Source organism: Bactrocera latifrons, unplaced genomic scaffold (assembly GCF_001853355.1).
Source record: "Bactrocera latifrons isolate USDA-ARS-PBARC rearing strain unplaced genomic scaffold, ASM185335v1 scaffold_679, whole genome shotgun sequence".
In the NCBI taxonomy this organism is placed as follows: domain Eukaryota; kingdom Metazoa; phylum Arthropoda; class Insecta; order Diptera; family Tephritidae; genus Bactrocera; species Bactrocera latifrons.
The window spans coordinates 57,146-74,818 of record NW_017537355.1 but is presented as its reverse complement, the minus strand read 5'-3'; the positions used below and the strand labels follow the sequence as shown (position 1 = coordinate 74,818).

Genomic DNA, 17,673 nt, shown 5'->3' with positions numbered 1-17,673 from the left:
TTCGTGGAAAAGTAATTGTATTATTGTTTCACGTTTTATAAATAAATAAAAATACTCCCGTTTTTCGCGTCAAAAGAAGTAAAAGAGGTCTGTAAAGTTCAAATCTATGTACATAAACTAAATAAATTATTTTTAGCAAATTCTGGGGAGATTTTGCCCCATTCTTCAGTCAAAGCCTTATTTAATTCGTCCTTGCTTGAAATGTCGCTCTGCCTAGTTCTTCGGTCAAGGTGCTCCCACCGATGCTCGATAGAATTAATTTCTGGGGTTGGAAATTTGGTTTTTTTGCGTCCACGATTAACAAATTAGATTATTTCAACATTTTATAAAATAACGTTGCTCAAAGCATCGTTTAATTAGGACTATTATTAAACTGGATCTTTAACAGGACAACGGTCCTAAACACAAGTTCAAAGTCGTAAGTTAGTGGCTGTTATGTCGAACACCAAAACTCTTGGTAACACTCTACAGTCCCAGACATTAATCCTATCGAGCATCGGTAGGAGCATCTTGACCGAAAATTTAGGCAGAGTAACATTTTAAGCAAGAACGACCTATTGTATTCATTTTAGGCATAATAATGTAGGACTGTGTAAACGGACAATAAGACTGAAATAGAAATGCCACACTGTGTAGGAAACAGATGTGACAACAGCGAACGGACTGGAATAACAACGAAACAGTAGGTACGAAGACGAATTAAGGACAGACAGACCACCGGCAACCACGGACCACGCAAAACCACAGCAGATCACAGCTATTTAAAATTTTATATTTTTATCCGGCCATTGCAATTATTTCTTTGCGGCCATACTAGCAATTTAATAAAGTTTATTTGTAATAATCTATATATATTTAAAAGTGAAATGGTGTATAGTTGTAACGCTAAAACTCGAAAACGGCTGAACCAAATGAAATACTTCCTTTGGGGGATTTGTTTGTTATTACCACGTGCAGGTACAAAATAGTAAGGGGACGTGACACCTCCCATACAAATTGAATTTTTCAAGTCGAATATCTTCAAAAGTGTTTAAGGTAGGAACATGAAAATTGGTACAGAGCTACAGGATAACAACACCACTCTTACCTATAAAACCGGGGGCTATCGAACAAGGGGGCGTGGTACTTCCCATACAAACTAAATTTTTTAAGCAGAATATCTGTGAAAGGGTTCAAGGTATGGACCTGAAAATTGGTATAGACCTATATGGTATCAAAAGCCTTCTTACACATAAAAGAAGGGGTAATCGGAAAAAGGGGCGTGGCACCTCCCATACAAAATGAATTTTTCAAGGTGAATATCTTCAAAAGTGTTTAAGGTAAGAACATGAAAATTGGTATAGAGCTATAAACAACACCATTCTCACCCATAAAACTTGGCTTTATCGAAAAAGGGGTCGTGGTACCTCCCATACAATCTTTAATTATTTTGGTTGTTAATCCACCATATATTTATCTCATTTTCCACCTAGCACGACATTTTGGTTGTTTCTTGCTATTATTGTTTATATATCGGTGACAGTAGCGGTTATATCGTAATTTTGGTTGTGTTACGTGCTATTTTTGGTTTATGGAAATGGCAGTTTTATGAAACAAACACAAATTAAATTAAACGTCAATTTTGCTTTGCAATCGAACACGCAAAATTTGGAGGGCAATAAAAATGCGGCTTGCTTTACTGATATATTGATATATTTTGTTTTAAAAAGTGAGTTATTTAGTGAAAGTGATTTAGCGTGTTGGCGAATACCGATTTATGTACATTGGAATTTATCATTCAATTGATCTGCTTCCTTAGTTTAATTCATTCATTTTTGGAGTTTTAAAAGGTAAGTTATTGGTCCGTAAAATCTTATATAAATTAGATATTTGTTACGATGCCAAGAGTCAGTACGTATGGTAACACTTCTCGGAGTTCCCAGGCCGCAAGGAGAACACGAAATAGCAGAGCATATATATACTGGAGAATAGCACGCACCAGTTAGAAGATGTCAACCAAACATACAATCAGCAAGAACGATTGAGAAGAAGGGAAGTTCACAATCAGCAACAACGATCGAGAAGAAGGGAAGTCCGTGCTCGCCAAAGTGATGAAGTAAGATCACAACATGCGATTATTCGACGACAACAGCGACAATATCTTTCATTTGTGAACATTGAACGGGCAGGTTTTCGATATGATCCAAACATTCAGTATAGCGCAGCTGTTCAAATCGGTCAGATGTCAGTAGTTTGTCAATATTGCAATGCAGTCAAATTTAAAAATGAACCGCCAAGGTTATGTTGCGCGGGGGGAAAAGTTAAGTTGCCAGAATTGCTTCCACCACCACAGCTATTGTTCCAGCTGCTTTTCGGTGAATCTCCTCACTCGAGCCATTTCTTAAAGCACACTAAATTGTTTTCAAATAACGTCGTTTGGCGGTGAAATTTTAAATGAACAAAACTACAATCCAACGTTTAACGTATTTTTGCCAAACAATATTCGACAGAAACTACAGAGCTTTCCTCCAATTATACAGGTTCATGGGCAAATTTTTCATCTCGCTGGATCACTGTTGCGGCATCCAGATCAAGAACATAAATATCTCCAAAGTTACTTTCTGGGAGATTCACATGATGAAGTAAATCGGCGTTGTGCTATCTTCAATGCAGCGCAAAGAGAAATAATCGAACAATTGCAGCAAACGTTACACGAAGACAATGGCCTTATTAAACTGTTTACGATTTCGTGGGAACGTATGCCAACAGACGATCATAGTATAATCATACAAGCGGACAAAATACCAACAGGGACACATGAAAGACAATATAATGCACCTACAGTTAGCGATATATTAGTTGTTGTTGTTGAAGAAAATTTGCAGTCGCGTGATATTGTTATCAAACGTAGAAATCAAAACGCACTAAAACGGATAAGTGAGACACATCGGTCTTACGACGCAATGCAATATCCGCTCATGGTCTGCCGTGGAGAAGACGGATATCACTTAGGATATAAGATGATAAATCCGGTGAATGGTTAGTAAAAAAAAAATTTTGTTTGCTACTTCATATAGGTAATTTAAGCTTTTAGGTGTCGAAACAATGATAACTATGACAACCACTTACTGAGATATGGACGATTATTTCAACAGTATGCAGTTGACATGTACGTTAAAGTTGAGACAGAACGACTTAATTACATGCGATACAATCAGTCGAAGTTGCGATATGAAGAGTATATTCACTTAAGAGATGCAATGAATGGTGATGCGGATATTACAGATATTGGTCGACTCTATATTTTGCCATCGACATACATTGGCAGTCCTAGACACATGCATGAGTACCCCCAGGATGCGATGACTTACGTGCGCAATTATGGACGGCCGGATTTGCTTGTTACATTTACTTGCAATCCAAAATGGCCAGACATTACGAATCTATTGCATCCCGGTCAATCACCAAGCGATCGCCACGACGTTACAGCACGTGTGTTTAAACAAAAACTCAGATGTTTGATGGACTTTATTACGAAACAACGTGTATATGGCACTGTTCGATGCTGGATGTACTCAGCGGAGTGGCAGAAGAGAGGTTTGCCCCACGCACACATTCTTCTTTCGATGGTGGAGAAAATTACACCTGACCAAATTGATGACATCATTTCCGCCGAAATTCCTGATTATGAAATAGATCCAGAGTTGCACGAAGTGGTGATGGCCAATATGGTTCCTGGGCCATGCGGAGAACACGATTCATCTTCGGTTTGTATGTCGGAGAGTAAACGCAAAAAACGCTATCCCCGTGCTTTTATTTCGGAAACGACGGATACCCTCTCTATCGGCGTCGCTCACCCGCTGACAATGGCAGAAMATTCATBACTCAATTGAAAGGAAAGAATTTCSTGRTTGAWAACACATGGATCGTTCCATATTCGCCAATTTTGTCTAAGGCATTCAAAACACATATAAATGTTTAGTATTGCAGTTCAATAAAATCAATTAAGTATGTTTGCAAATATGTCACCAAAGGAAGCGATATGGCGGTTATTGGCGTGGAACGGGATGAAATTAGCAAATTTCAAATGGGCAGATATGTGAACTGCAATGAAGCAATCTGGAGAATATTTTCATTTGCAATTCATGAACGCCATCCTACTGTTGTGCATCTGGCAGCTCATTTGGAGAATGGCCAGCGAGTTTATTTCAACGCAGAGAACATAGTACAGCGAACGGAAATACCACCAGCAACCACTTTAACAAGTTTCTTTGCAACTTGCGCCAGTGATCCGTTCGGGGGAACATTGCTTTACTCGGAGATGCCTCGGTATTATACATGGAATGCATCGTCGAAGAAATTGTTGCGCAGGAAGAACGGCCATCCGGTAGATGGTTATCCAGGTGTTTTTTCAACTGATGCATTGGGAAGAATTTACACAATCCATCCAAAGAACAATGATTGCTTTTACCTACGTTTGCTTTTGATTAATATACGCGGTTCAATTTCATTTGAATCATTGAGGACTGTAGATGGTACCATTTGTGCAACATTTCGAGAAGCATGTCAACAATTGCAATTGCTTGAACACGACAGTCTCTAGAATCAAACTCTAGCGGATGTAATAGCTTCTTCACCAGACACTACAGTTCGTACACTTTTCGCTATTATAATTTCGACTTGTCAGCCTTCAAACCCGCGTCTATTATGGGATGCGTACAAAGATGACATGGCAGAAGATATTTTGCATCGCCTGCGATTAGCGACGAGATATGTCGACTTACAAATGAACGCTGACATCTACAATGAAGCATTAGTCCTTATTGAAGATTTGTGTTTACTTATGAATGGAAAACTATTGATTGAAGTCCATATGCCGGCACCAAGTCATCAAACAAGGGATTTAGTGAGTCGCGACAAGTACAAACAAAAGTTCCACTGTTGAATGAACAACAAATCAGTGCGTACAATCAGCTAATAAATGCTGTAGATAGTGGAAACGGTGGCATATTTTTCCTCGATGCGCCTGGCGGGACTGGCAAAACGTTCCTATTGTCTTTAATACTAGCACCAATACGTGGTCAAGGTGGTGTTGCATTAGCTCTTGCATCTACCGGGATTAAACTTGCAAATACATGAAAGTCCTGTTTGCAATATTTCAAAGCAATCAGCAATGGCACAAGTTTAAAAAAAATGTAAGTTAACATATGGGATGAATGCATAATTCGATTCAAAATCAAATTCCGGGAGATCTGCGGTCATATAAATCAATCGATCGCGTTGAAAATAAAGACGAGGTAGTAAATTACCCAGTGGAGTTCTTAAACTATTTGATGCCGCCTGGAATGTCGCCTCATAATTTGCGTCTAAAAGTTGGGTCTGTAGTTATTATGCTACGGAATCTTCATGCTCCCAAACTGTGCAATGGTACTCGACTGATTGTGACCAAGCTAATGGACAATTTAATAGTGGCAAGCATTTTGAAATGCCCGTTCAAGGGAGAGGAATGCTTACTTCCCCGAATTCCATTAACTTCAACAGATTTGCCATTCCAATTCAGAAGTTTGCAGTTCCCAGTAAAACTTTCGTTTGCGATGACAATAAACAAGTCACAAGGGCAGTCGCTGGAAGTATGCCGCATAAATTTAGAAATGTCTTGCTTTTCACATGGCCAGCTCTATGTGGCGTGTTGGAAAACCTTCCTCACTGTTTATTTACGCCGCGGAACAGAAAACCAAAAATACCGTGTACCGTGCAGCCCTAAACTAAATATGTACTAAAATTATATATTTTCGAGACTCGATTAAAACTAATAAAATTAAATGAGAATAATACAAACTTAATTTTATTAAACTGTCAACAAATCCTGGACGCGATGTGTCAGCATTATTGAAAAGAGTAGCATTTTTCAAGCAATTAAATTCAAAAAGCATTAATGTACCCTCGAAAAAAATGTTTATCATTCAGGTTCTGGCAATTCACTTCCGAGTAAAATTTGTAAAAACTTTGTCAAATTAGGTTCAGAAGGTATTTTCCACAAAATTTCATTCTTAAGTAAATTGCAGAACCTGCCTGCATATAATGTTCTTTTATTTAAATTTTTTATCAAAAACAGTTCAAAAAACTCAGCAATAATTTTTTCTTCGCTATTTTTCAATATTGGGAATTTGTCAAGGACAAAAAAGGCGGTTCATATTCTATTAAAACCAATGCCGGTGTAATTTTTGAAATGAAAAAAAAATTCTATTTTGGGCAGAACGAAGTTTGCCGGGTCAGCTAGTTTCATATAAAAACGCGGTGTTTTAATCAACAATTTAGTCGGTCATCTCACAAGTGGTGTCAAAAGTGAGATTTCGGGATTAAAGAGCGATTTTCCGTGAATAATTTGCGATTTAAAATGAAAAATGTGTATACATTTTAAATGCGTTAATTTCTACAAGTGGTCCGTGGTGTGCGAAAAAGTGCAGTACTCAAACCGCTTAACGGAGGAGTGGTATAGCTTGGCTGTCGAGAGGAGCGCTAGCAACAAGGCGCAGCGTCGGCGTAGACGTAGTAACAGTAGTAGCAGCAGTAGCAGTAACAGCAGTATTAGCAGCAGCAGCAGTAGTAGCAGTAACAGCAGCATCAGCAGTAGCAGCAGCATCAGCGTCAGTAATGGCAGCAGGAGTAACGGCGGGCATATATAGTGTGTGCGGTAAAGTACAGTACATCGTTGGAGGTAGAGTTACATTTCATTGGAGAAACAGCTAAGTCTTTTAATAAACAATTGTACATTTTTTGAATAACGTCAAATAAGTTATTGAATATTTTTGTGAAAATGCATCAGCAGTGCGTTGGAATGAGCTGCAGAAATTCATCTACGCAACACCACTGTTGAAGGGTGCGGCAAAGATGTTCATAAAAAGACAAAGAGGAATAAGCAGTTGGAGTTAAAAAAACTAGCGCTGCGGCAGGAATTTGGTATAGCATTATCATCGATTGAAGTACAAAGTACTTTCCGTAGTTGTCAGAAGCGACATGGGGAAGATCTTCGATTTAATGGAGTTGGGGAACCGATAGAGCTAGATGACTCAAGCCTAATAGAATATTTCATAGAAGGCATACCAGGCTCAAAGTCGAACAAAAACAACCTATACCAGGCGAAAACTATACAGGATTTGAAGGAGCAGATCAAGGTATACGAGAGTATTCGTTACAGAAAGTCACAACCCGTTAATGGGAACCAGGAGATGGCATCGTCGTCAAACAAGGACTTCCAGAAAGCAGTTCCATTTAGCAGGAAATGTTTTGTCTGCGGAGATTCATCACATCACGCTAGAAGCTGTTCACGCAATAAGACATCGTGTTACTATTCCAGTAAAGAGGGTCATCGTGCAGCTAACTGTAAAGCAGGAAGGAAAACTCCTGAATCGGAACGAAGCAGCGTGAATAATATGACAGATGAAGGTGAAATCGTGAAATCGGAGAAGCGGAGTGGATTGATTTTTAAAGATGTAAGCTTCAACGGAAAATCTGCGTTGGCATTAATCGACACAGGTCGATTAATAATACTTATGTATTATACGTTACGATACGTTAAACATACTTAGTCTGGATGTTGACTTAAGTAGTGCACAGCGACAGTTGATGGGTATAGGTACCAGCAAACTGACAGGCTTTAGCACATCCATCGAGTTAGACAACATAAAGTTGGAAGTAAAATTTCATGTAGTGAGAGAGCGAGACATCAAATATGCGCTCGTGATTGGTAACGACGTTCTAAGACAAGTCAATTTATTCGTTACGGAAGATGGCGCCAAGTGCAGGCAGAAGTAGGTGGAGGAAAAGCCACAGAGCAAGGAGGAGGTGAATACTGGAGCAGTAAGGAAAGATCGCAGTGTTGGGCGAACTAAAAAGTTGATGTGAAATTAAACGTGTTGACAAGGGTGCATGTAGATGAGAAGCAGTATATGGAAGCCGATAGGAAGTATCGCAGGAAAATCTGTGATTGAAGGGCTTTGGAAGTAGCAAGCAATGAGAGCGAGGACGCTGTTGTGGCTAAGGAGCCGAGAGAGTTCAGGATTTCAGAAACCAGTTCGAAGTTGGTTAATGAGACTGCGGAGATGGACACTAATGCTAGGAACAACCCAATTGATGAAGGTGATAACAGGATTGCTGAACTGAGCGAAGAGTTTGCAACAGTGTGTGGTCGCAGGAATGGAGAAGGTACCTATGGACGAAGTCGATATTTCACACCTCAACAAAGAGCAAGCAACTATAGTAAGAAGAATGGTAGCGAATTATAAGCCTACAAGCAAATCAAATTCCCAAGTAGAGATGAAGATCTTACTTGCAGATGACACCCCAGTATATGAAAATCCCAGACGGATGTCATACACCGATAGACAGGAAATGGATGAACAAGTTAAGGAGTGGTTGAAGGATGGGATCATTAAACCCAGTAATTCAAATTATGCGTCACCAGTGGTGTTAGTTTCGGAGAAAGATGGAAAGAAACGTTTGTGTTGCGATTATCGGCGATTACACACAAAGATATTTCGCGATAACTTCCCGATGCCAAGTATCAACGTTGTTATCGAAAAGTTACAGGATTCTAATGTTTTTACGACACTAGATCATAGGAATGGATTTTTCCATTTACCAGGGGAGCCTACCTCAAGGAAGTACACCGCATTCGTTACATATGGGCAATATGAATTCCAGTACGTAATTTTATATTTCTGGCGCATCTAGTTATCGATTTATCGCTCCTTTAGTAGCTTTGAACAGTACCTTTATATGGGGAGTGAGCGGGGTTTCATCCGATTTCATCCATTTTCACACTATCAGTAGAAGTCTTTGTAGTATATTTAATAGTTGTAGCTTAAGTGGCTTAGGAGATATATACATTAAACTCATTAGATGGCGGAGCCACACCGAATTTTAACTTTTCTCGTCACTGTGATCGTTTATATATAAATGACCCTATATCTATGTTGTTTACTTTTAGATGATACGTACAACCGTTAGGTTAACAAAACTATAATATGGTTCTTTTAGCAACTGGTCGCAAGAGCATAAAAAGCTAGAAACCACTTTGAGATCTTTTTAACTGCTTCAAATCACCCCTTTAACCGAATATTATTAACCAAAGGTAGGAAGAGCTTCGTTCATATCAAATGCGATCACAATTTGGTTTACGTTTTTCCAACAGGTTCARGAAACCTGTATCGAGCTCATCCAGGATGTATAAATTCTCAAAATAATTTAAGGTATCCTTAAATGAATATTTATACCTAATGTATCCCAATAACCCAGAACCAATGCACGGAGATCAGACTTCACAAGTCTTAAATACRCAAGTATTAAAGAAACCCAGGCCTKTGCAAACAAGCCAACCACAAATTAGGAGTAGCAGGTATAATTGRCAGGTCATATATCAACCAACCAGTATACCAAAGGGAATAAATGAAAGTGTACAAATAAGTACATAACCTCATCCAAAAGTACAAAGAATAAAGTATATTGAAGAGAACCTTTTTTAAGGCTAATATTTAGTATCACAAAAGATAAGGGACAAACAGGTCATGTACCATATGCGATCTGAAATTTATAATAACTAAGAAGAAGATAACAACTCTTTATGGTTGGACCGACATAAAATATTTTTAAAATAACAACTGGTTTGATATTCACTAACGTTTTTATGAAATGGGAAACTTAGTAAGCTATCTTTTTATTGGAATTAAATTCCTAATTGAAATCGGTGCCGCAACCTATATCCGAAATAGCAAATTGATGTATACGAATAATAAAATTGAAAAAGTATGTGGCAATAAAGTAAAATAAGGTAATGTGGAACAAAAACTTTACATACAGTTTTCGCGCATGAAGACCATAACCGATATTCCACCGTGCTTTACGGTGTTGGTAGCACACTCATCATTAAGGGCTTTATTTTTGGGGGTTTTTTTGATTCAAATATTTCGAACTTGCTTTCGTGCGTAAAAATGTTTTCCCAGAAGTTTGCAACCTAATTTGTATAATTTTTTGCAAATTCCAAGTTCATCTGCTGATTCGCGTTTGATGTATAGGGCATTTGGCGTGGTACTCGTCCATGCCAACCGCTTTTGTGCAATGTTCCCCTGATTGTACTGGTTTACCCGATGTCTCCGCTATATCTTATGATATTTCAACAGCATTTGAAGCTGTATTTGTTTTTACTTCATGTACTATTGATCACGGTGCTGTGTCAGTAAAGCGTTATGGTCTGCCTGGCAGTGACAAATGATCAACAGTGTGATATTTACCATGTTTATCAATCATGTTTTTTGTTGTGCAATGGTGCCTTTCAACTTTTGTTATTGCAAAATTTGAGATTTTAACGACTTATCCTCAAAAAAACATTAATGATATTCAAAAATATGTTTTACTACGCTCACTCGCTTGAATAGTAACGGGTTTCAAAGGATATTTAGCGCTTCCCCGAAATAAGTATTAAAAACAAACAACGGTTGTTGCCACTATTTTCTGTTTACTTTTGACGCGAAAAAACGAGAGTCTTAGTTTAAGTGACTTATTTTTGGCTGTGTTTAGGTTTTTTTTTTTTTGTTGTTAATACTAAGTTAAACTCTTATAATATAAGCCTTGAATTCTGATATAAAGCTTTTTAATATTGTTTTAAAACGGCATTGTAATAAACACTTCAATAATGATAGGATTTTTGTTTACTTACATATATTTGACGCACACAGTATTCGGCACATAAGGTGCAGGTTCGGTACAATTTGGAAAACTTTTGGTTATAAGATGACATACTTCAAGGGCAATTTTTATGCAAAATTTTGTCTCGATGGAATTTAAAAATGGGGTGTATGAGATTTAGGCGTGGTTGAAGTTCAATTTCCCTAATTTTCACCGAATATGGTGGAAATCGGTGAAGGAAATCCCGAGGTACATGATTACACGTAAAATAGGGCGGCGCCACGTACATTGTCCAATTTTGACTATGGCTTAGCTGGATACGTCATTTTGAAGCACTGTCGTAAGATCTTATCTTACCTCTCCGTATTTTGGTTCCTGTTAGTATGTATATCATTTGGAAAAAAAAAAAAAAAAAAAAACCTTAGGTCCAATTACCTGTATAAACCAAAAAATACCTGTTCAACAATTGAAAAATTGTTTTTTCATTCATTCATTCGTCATTCAGACGTCGTATATCGCGTCTAAGCGTTATTTATTCCTGCTATATTTTGACATTTTGCATTTACGTCGTTAACTCGTGCGCATCTCAGTTGTTTCCCATTGTTTTTGCATTAAATCGTTTAATATAATGTYCAGAAAGTGTAAAAATTCGCCAGATTTATTTTGTTTTGTGTGTGGAGGCTTTAATCTACGCTCAAGTTCGAAGAAGTTTTCGCCGCGACTGTTGGTAGCGTATCGTTCGTACTTTGGATTCGGGGCTGAAGAAAGTCTAAGTAAACCTTGGAGTCCGAGTTTTCTGTGTTCAAGATATTCACGGTACCTCGCAGGGTGGCTTCAAGGTACTCACACACCATTGCCGTTTACTATGCCAGCTATATGGCGAGAACAACAAAATCATGTAAATGATTGTTATTTTTGTCTAACGAACATTACTTGAATGAAGTCGACGTCTAAAAATATTATAAAGCACCCAGATGTGTCGTCTATGTCAAAACCAGCTACCCTAAAAACTCCAACGACCTCAACTTCTAACGAACCGTCAACTTCTCGTGGTAGTTGTGGCTTAGAAAGTAGTGTTGATGTTTATGCTTCCGACCACACCGATTTTGACGACGATGACTACGAGCCACCACCAACAAGGTCAAAAACAGAGCCACATCTGATAACTCAAAGCGAACTTTATGATCTGATTCGCGAACTTGATCTGCCAAAAGAGAAATCAGAACTTTAAGCTTCTAGACTAAAACAATGGAATTTATTGCATCCAGAGACAAGAATCTGTACTTATCGGAAACGACATAGTAGTATTGTTTCATTCAGGCTTCAGGGTGTAACATGTCCCTGAAAATACATTTCCTACATTCGCACTTGGATTTCTTTCCTCCCAATTTAGGTGCACTCAGTGATGAACATGGGGAGAGATTTCACCAAGACATATTGAGTATGGAGAAAAGGTATCAAGGCTAATAGACTCCTAGCATGCTGGCAGACTATTGCTGGATATGTTTACGTGATAATCCTGACTACCAATATAGCAGAAGTTCAAAAAAGTACAAAAAAATATAAATTGAGGGATACAAATTTGTAATATACAATATATTTTTTGCAAAAAACTTTACTTTTATTTTTCTCTTAACCTGGACCTAGCAATTTTTTATTATATTCAAATTATATATGTACCTTATCAAAGCAACATAAAAAACAAGTTTGGTTTCAGAGCAGAAAAAAAAATGTCAAAATTGTCGGCTAGTGTTATTTGATGCTTTCAATGAAACTATTTATATCCGTTATCCGTTTGTGAACAACCATTTAAGGTTTGGTGCCGTTTCCCTATTCCCTTCTGACTTGCAGCTGGGGCAATTACCATTTTAAAGCAGTCGCATTTTCTGCGATTGCTCTCCAAAAGTAGCTGTAAGTCCGTATATGCTATTTCTGGACCTAAATAGCAATTCTTTTATATTTCAACCATATTTGCATTGTTATCTTGCAGTTTGTTGTTGTGTTCGATTGCAGCTGTTTTTTGCTCCAAGTGCATAAAAGCTCGTTTTGGTCGTTCCTAAAGGCCATAGTATTTGCACCGCTTCGGACTCGTCTAGAGAATTTTGTAGTTTTGACAACTCGTCTGCTTTTTCGTTGCCGACCGGGAGCCGAAATTAAGAACAGACAGAGTTGACTTGTCAGTGAGCTTAAGATCTTCCTGCAGTTGCTGACTACGTTGGAATTAATCTGTGATGTCGACAAGACAAGCAAAGCCGCATGAAATTCATACATTATTTCTCCGTTATGATAACTTTTTTAAAACCTTTTTCTTGTGAATTCTTTACTGTGTCTTTTAAATTTGCGTTGGTTTCTCCATTAGGTTCAGGTCAGGTTAGATGGTTAATCCCTCAGCGTGGTGGAGGAATTACACGTACACTGAAGATTAAGCCCTATGTGCAGCCAAATGAAAAACGCCTGTGGCTAGCTATAAGCTATCGGCAAAGCGCCCAAGACCTAACATAAATTTGATAAGGTTTTTTGCGTAGACTTTTGCTATATCATCTAGAATCTAAGTGTTAGAGCCCCGAGGTGTTTGTGCCTTCTCCTGGCAAAGATGGAATATTCGAGAAGAAAGTGTTGAGATGTTTCAACTTCTTCCCAACAACTGATGCGTGAATTCCGATGACAGTTTCCAGTTAAAATTCCTACAAGCGTTCAAAGATAAACTTTGCTAAGAGCCAAGAGCTCCCTAAATCTCTTTCGATTTACCCCAGGCTAGAACACCTGATGGTGGTAGTTGACCAGCGCTTAACCGAAATTCAGATAATAAATGTTTCATGTTGAGTCTTCAAATTTCTAGATGTTGAATGAACTCTTTCTAATTGTCCATTACTAGTAATGTGACTGGGTCTACAACAATAAATTTGTACATTTAGTCATTCCATTAAGTACTTGAACTGTATCGTATTTAAGTCTGGTTCGTTTTCACCAACGTTACTTTTTACATCTGTGAATGATGGTAATAATTCTATTATTTTTGCTCTTCTAAATTTGATTCATTCTCCATATATTTTACTTTTAGAAGTTTTGAGTTGGAATCTATACTTTTTAACTTTGTGCAAAAGAAAATTCTTCGTCCTTTTCTGATATTAGTTTTTCTGTTAGGAGTAGTTTTGTTTAACTTTTTTTATTACTGTTACATATCCTCTTCGTGTTTAGAGCCGCTAAACCTGTAAAACAAAAGCTGTTTTACAAAAAAAAAAAAACACCTAGAAATTATAATTAAATTCTCAGGGTAAATGATATTATAAAAAAATATACATTTTGTTAAGTTATTAGATCTGTACTTAATTACCATGCCAAACATGAGCGCGGTACGACGTACACCTCAGTAGTTCGTGCAATTTTACAATGCGTAAAAATATTGAAGAAGAAATGTGTCTCAAATATTTTATTTCTAACCAAATTTCGTGTGCGGAATCATTGCGAATGTTGCAAAAGGCTTACGGTGATTCAGTCGGTTAAGACATCGAAAATATCATACTCATGGCTACCTTCTGCAAAATGTTGAGTTTCTAGTGGGGAATCACTCGAGTCTAGTTAAATTATTTAATAGTTGTCTTGATAAAGCGCCACCAACTACATTTGTTTCCCGGTTTATAAATTATTTGTGGCGAAAACGCCTCAATAAAATTTCTTCATCTTTTCACTTTTACATTTGCACATTGCAAATGCCAAAGAGTGATGACTGATGACATGTGTGAATTTCTAAATTTGTTTATAGATAATGATGTAATAGTTTCAATTCCCAAACTATGGCGAATATGTGCTTTTAGTTTGTTGCATAATTTTCTTCTGTGGTATAATGTACACATTTATGTAAGTTCATTTCGCAGCACTTGGGCACTGTTTATATGTACATATGTATATGTATTTATTCTTTTTTGTTTTTTTTATTAATTATCCGAGGTGCCTTTCGGTAAGGCTCGAAGGACCATGAACAATTTGCTGTCAAATTTGCAAACAAAAGTACTAATCACTTTCACTTTAGAAAATAAAAATGCGTACGGATCTAAAATGCGCAAAACTTTTAACTTTTATTTATAACTGAAATGTACATTTTATAAAGTTAGTTACTATAAATATAGACGGGATATGCGGTGAGACTCAATTCCGAGAAATAATTGGCCGATGCTGGCGATCGAGAAGCCGCGGAATTGGAAAATCACGTTAGAGGAGCAAGACGCTGACGCGGCGCAGTGTAGAAGCGAATGTTAAAGGTCGAATTGTATACATCGAATTGTGTTGAACGAATGTAAGCCCGGACTCATGTATAAATAAGAATCGGACGTCCTGTTGTCCATCCTTTTTGTTGAGTGGGTTGTACAGGTGTGGTGAGTTGAGTTGGTGTTGTGTTATAGTGTCATCGGCTGTGGTGTATTTTATTGTCTCGCTAGGGTGCGCCAGTTTTTCACAGGTAGAGTGGGAGGAGGCTTAACTCATTTAAACAGATGTCGTTGCAGTCGTATATCTCTAATGCTACCAATCATATTGTGTCGGGGAAGCAGAGAAAGACCTCCACTCCGTTGGAAAGACCAGGTGGAGAAGGACCTGTCTTCGCTTGAAATGAAAAATGGTCTGAACCACTTTGAAGAGAATCCAATGAGGACGGTTTGTAAAAAAAATCCAAAAAATATTTGTTTTTAACTGCCTTACGAACGTAAATTCAAAATAAAATTCATTACTCACGACAAACTCCTCTGTTGAAAAGCCTCTGCCCATGGAAGTAACGGCGAGTTTGCGGGGAGACGGGGCGGAGAAAAAATTTGAGCTCTGACAAAACATTCAAAAAAGCAAATGACAAGTTGCCAACAAATATATAGTACATTTGAACTCACATATTGACGCTGTGCACATCGCCGCAAAGTTGACAAAGTTTTTATGCATCGACATCTCGCGACACCGTCATCTATGTTGATACTTTTGTTCATTTTGTAGTGTTTTATTGTTCAAAATTTACTTCTAGTCTTGACATACAGCAGCGTTAAACCGGATTAACTGCGCACTTAATCAAATCGACATTTGTAGATGACAGACGGCAGCTATGCCCTCGTAAACAGCTGATTGTCATTTTTATTGTTTAATTTGTATTATCAAACATTGAACTCAAAAATAATCTTTAGGTTCTTACCGCTGATGGAGGAAAAAAGATCTTTGTTTGAGTAAGAATATATTAGTTCTGATTTTATTTCGGTATTTTTCATTACTTATATGCTATTTTATGAAAGTGTCTTCAATAGCTAGTTTTATATAAATATGTAAAACAAAACTCTTTCTTTTCTTGCTCTCACTCTCGAATAAGATTTACTGCTCATTTTAAATACTTAGTTTTTTTTTAAGTTGAACTCAACGTTGTTAACAAATGTTTGGATAATCGTTAAGTTAGTTGAAGAGTAATGATCAAACAATAAAGATTCATATATTTGTATTTTCAACCGCAACATTCAGTATTTAATTCAGCTGAATATTTCTGGCGACGAGGATGGGATACGTCGTGTTAAATTATCGTATCCAAACCGAACATTTTGCGTGCAAAGCAAATTAAAAACTTTTTGTGATTTAATTAAATAAATAAATGAAAAGTACACTTCAAAACTTAATGCTACCAAATTAAGTACTTTGTGTTTGTGTTTTGTGGTTCTTAAATTTGACCACACATATATATTGTGGAATAAACATTTATCGAAAAAAATAGTGTTCGAATTACAAACGTGGTTTGCATATAAAAGAAATAAAAATTGTACAGTCAATGCAACCAGAACCATATATTACAACAACAAAACCACATATGTTCTAACAAAAATAAGTGACTTTCATCTGCCCTTGAAAAGACAAAATTCATATTTTCACATTCATTTGAACTTGAAAAAAAGGGGAATAGAGCACTACCATATTTAATATACAGAAAAGAATAACTTCATCTTGGGAGACTACAAAACAAAAAAAAAAAATATATATATATGCATAATCATCGTTTGCATTGTAAATTTTTCAACGTCAGCAAAGGGAGAGAATATACCGACATTAGCACCACATTCGCCGTCGTTGACTTCGAGGGAAGAACAATTACAGCAGGAATACTTCCCAGCTACGCCTCGGTTTTCACAGCTGAAGCTGTCGCTATCTTCAACGCAATCATCTTCGTCGAAAAATCTAGTTTTAAAGCAGTTATCTGCACTGATAGCAAGTCAACCATACACAACACAATAGCAGTTTGCTGTAGCGGAAACAGAACCTTTTTGACAAAAACAAAACAATGGAATTGACACTAGCTGAATGTTTACGAGAAGCGAGGAGCTTACCGCCGTTTACTGGAAGTAGTGACTACTCACTTAGTAATTATTTTCGAGACGTCTCAAGCGTTCTCCAATTGACTCCAATTGCGCACTTAGGTACTTTGCAAACAGTTCTTAGCAACCGTTTACAGGGAAACGCATTAAGAGCAGTTGAGACATTAGTTAATCCTACCTGGGATGATATTGTGAGTAAACTTAAAGAAGAATTTGGAATAAAGAGAACGTTTTTTAATTTAAGAATAGATGCTCTTCATATCGAAGCCATAAACATTGAAGAGTTAGATTGTAAGTTAACAATGATGTTAAGCCAAATGAACACGAAATACTCTTTAGAACCTAACGAACTGTATACTCCCTTAAATAACGAAAAATTAATTTTTGATCCCAGAGAAAATTGTTCGAATTTTCAAAGCCAAAATAATACGTACCCTAATAGTTTCAATACAAATTTCGGAAATTTTCATAACCAAAATTTTAATCCATTCCCACAAAGTAATATTTATAATTTCCGCCAAACTAGTCACTTCCAACCAAATCCTCAGCAGTCTAACAATAACAGCCGAAATAATAATTTGGAGTCMATGGAAATAGATGCTATAAATTATACAGAAAATTTTCCTGTTCAGCCTCGAAATTATCATTACCCATAATTACACTAACCATAAATAATACTAAA

At 37.1% G+C, this 17,673-nt stretch overlaps 2 protein-coding genes across 2 annotated transcripts; both read left to right on the top strand.

The window, feature by feature from the left end:
• The first annotated feature begins 3,146 nt into the window (after positions 1 to 3,146).
• LOC108975628 lies at positions 3,147 to 3,872 on the top strand. Its single transcript, XM_018944251.1, has one exon. It carries the CDS (start codon positions 3,147 to 3,149, stop codon positions 3,870 to 3,872), a length of 726 nt encoding a protein of 241 aa, XP_018799796.1.
• A 2,511-nt stretch (positions 3,873 to 6,383) lies between these two features.
• Positions 6,384 to 11,893, top strand: LOC108975627 (uncharacterized protein DDB_G0271670-like). The gene is made up of 3 exons (XM_018944250.1): positions 6,384 to 6,645; positions 6,859 to 7,472; positions 11,606 to 11,893. Exons 1-3 carry the CDS (start codon positions 6,384 to 6,386, stop codon positions 11,891 to 11,893), a joined length of 1,164 nt encoding a protein of 387 aa, XP_018799795.1.
• Positions 11,894 to 17,673: the final 5,780 nt, after the last annotated feature.